Here is a 2,133-nt window from a genome sequence, read left to right on the forward strand (position 1 = left end):
CCCCCCGCCCGCGCGCGCCCCCCCCCCGCCATTGCTGCGGCTGCGCGTGGCTCACCAGGGCACAGGTGTCGTTCTTGTGCACCGTCACCTGCAGGGCAGGGGATCAGGGTGGGGCAGGGGCCCCTGTGTCCTCCTGTTCCTCTCCCATATTCCCCAGTGTCCCCCCATATTCCCCTCTGAGGCTGGTGTGGTCTCAGACTGGGTGGGGGGGCACTTGTGTCCCCCCTTGCGTCCCCTCATGGGGCCGGAGCAGCACGAGAGAAGGGTGGGGGGTCTCCCATGTCTCCCCATGTCCCCTGGGGTAGTGTCAGACCAGAAGGGGGGCCCCTCCTGTGTCCCCCTGTGGGGCTGGGGCAGCACCAGACCGGGGTGCTGGATCCACCAGGTCTCCCCACATTGCCCCACATCCCCCTATGCCCTCCCCAGGGGAACCAACCCTAATCCAAGCCTCACGTCCCACCACACCTCCATTTGCTTGTAGTCGCAGACGGCCTGGATGGGGGGGCGGCCCTGCAGGGGTGTCGAGGGGCTGCGTGGCTTCAGCTGCACGATGGTCCTGGCGCGGCGGGAGAGACCCCCAAGCTGCACCCCCAACTCTGCCAGCTGCTCCTTCTGCTCCTGTGGGGGCAGGTTTGGGGTACCTCAGGATTTGGGGTGTCCCATGGTGTTGAGGGGAATCAGAATTTTAGGGAGACACCAGTTTTTTCGAGAGAGCTCAGAAATATCAGGAGGTCCCAAAGGTTTTGGGAGCTCTTGGGATTTTGGGGGGGTCCCAGGAGTTTAGGAGTGGTCAAGAATACGAGGCAGGGGGGCACCCTGGTCTGTTGCAGCAATGGATGTATTTGGGTCATCCCAGGGGCTGCAGTGGGGGTGGCACCCCAGCACTCTGCAGCTGGACACCTCGGGGGTTGTTATGGGACTCTCATTTTGGGGGTCATCCTGGGGGCTGCAGGGGGGTGTCACCTCAGGGGTTGCCATGGGGCTAGGCCCACCCTGGAAGTGTCACCCTGAGGATCTTGGGGGGGTCCACTCGGGTGGTCCCCCTGGGGTCCCATTCACCCTCACTGCAAGGTCGTGCAGCAGGGTCACTCCAGGCATCTTGGGAGGGTCACACTGGGGAGAACCCCCCGGTGTCTGGGGGTCACTATGGGGGTCCCCCCGGGGCCTGGGGGGGTCTTCCTGGGGGTCTCGAGGGTGCCCTCACCGCAAGGTCCTGCAGCAGGTCCTCAAGGCGCGTGGCCGTGGTGCCGCGGTCGCAGCTGAACTTGCGCCGCATCGTCTCCTCCGTCTTTCGCAGCAGCTCCTCGGCCTCCCGCACCTCGGTGAAGAACTGGGGGCCCAGGGGTCAGCACTGGGGTCACACCCTCCCTCCCTCCCGCCCCCAGCCCCTCCCTGGCACCCCCCATACCTGGAAGTAGTTGGTGTTCTCCTTCAGGTGGGTCTCGATGCAGCAGCAGAGCTGGAGCATCCAGCTCCACTGGGTCTGCAGCGCTGCCAGGAACGCCTGGGGGGAGCAGGGGGGACACCGGGGCTGGCACCGAGGGCACCGGCACCGCTACAGGGGCCACCACCTGCACCCTCACCTGACCTGCACCCGCGCTGGTAGAGGCAGCCACACCAGTGACCCCCAGCACACACTGCACCCCACACAGCTGACCCCCAGCGCCCAGACCCTCCTGAACCCCCTTCCCCAACCCACCAGGGCCCCAAGGTGTCCCTCAGATTCTCCCAGCCCCTTCAGGGCCCCCAAGGTCACTGAGACCCCCAGGCCCCCTTCAGATTCCTCGCACCCTCCCAGATCCCCCAGTCCCTGCAGCCCCCCAGCCCCACACCCACCTCCACCGTTTGTGCCCCGGGTTGCTCCTCACAGGTGTCTGAGCGCCGGGGTGCTCCTCACGCAGCAGCCGCTCCCCCGAGCTCCGCAGCTCCTGGATCCGCCGCTCCCGCAGCTCCAGCTCCCGCATCAGCGCCTGGGGCGGGATCAGGGCTCACACACGTGTGCAGGGCAGGGCGGGGGGCAGGGGGAAGGTCAGGGCTCACACACACACACGTGTGTGTGTGTGTGTGTGTGTGCGCACACGTCAGCACAGCTGGGCACGTGTGTGTGTGTGTGTGTGCGGGCGCCCGCGAGGA

General features: G+C 66.6%; 1 protein-coding gene across 1 annotated transcript in view; it reads right to left on the reverse strand.

The window, feature by feature from the left end:
• Positions 1 to 2,133, reverse strand: part of LOC103620438 (plectin) — a 28,681-nt gene that overhangs the window by 15,463 nt on the left and 11,085 nt on the right. Inside the window, 5 exon segments of the mRNA XM_017741214.1 lie at positions 8 to 88; positions 466 to 618; positions 1,205 to 1,330; positions 1,409 to 1,506; positions 1,868 to 1,970. Of these exon segments, the coding sequence (XP_017596703.1) occupies positions 8 to 88; positions 466 to 618; positions 1,205 to 1,330; positions 1,409 to 1,506; positions 1,868 to 1,970 (561 nt within the window).

The sequence above is a fragment of the Corvus brachyrhynchos genome, unplaced genomic scaffold (assembly GCF_000691975.1).
Source record: "Corvus brachyrhynchos isolate BGI_N302 unplaced genomic scaffold, ASM69197v1 scaffold308, whole genome shotgun sequence".
In the NCBI taxonomy this organism is placed as follows: Eukaryota; Metazoa; Chordata; class Aves; order Passeriformes; family Corvidae; genus Corvus; species Corvus brachyrhynchos.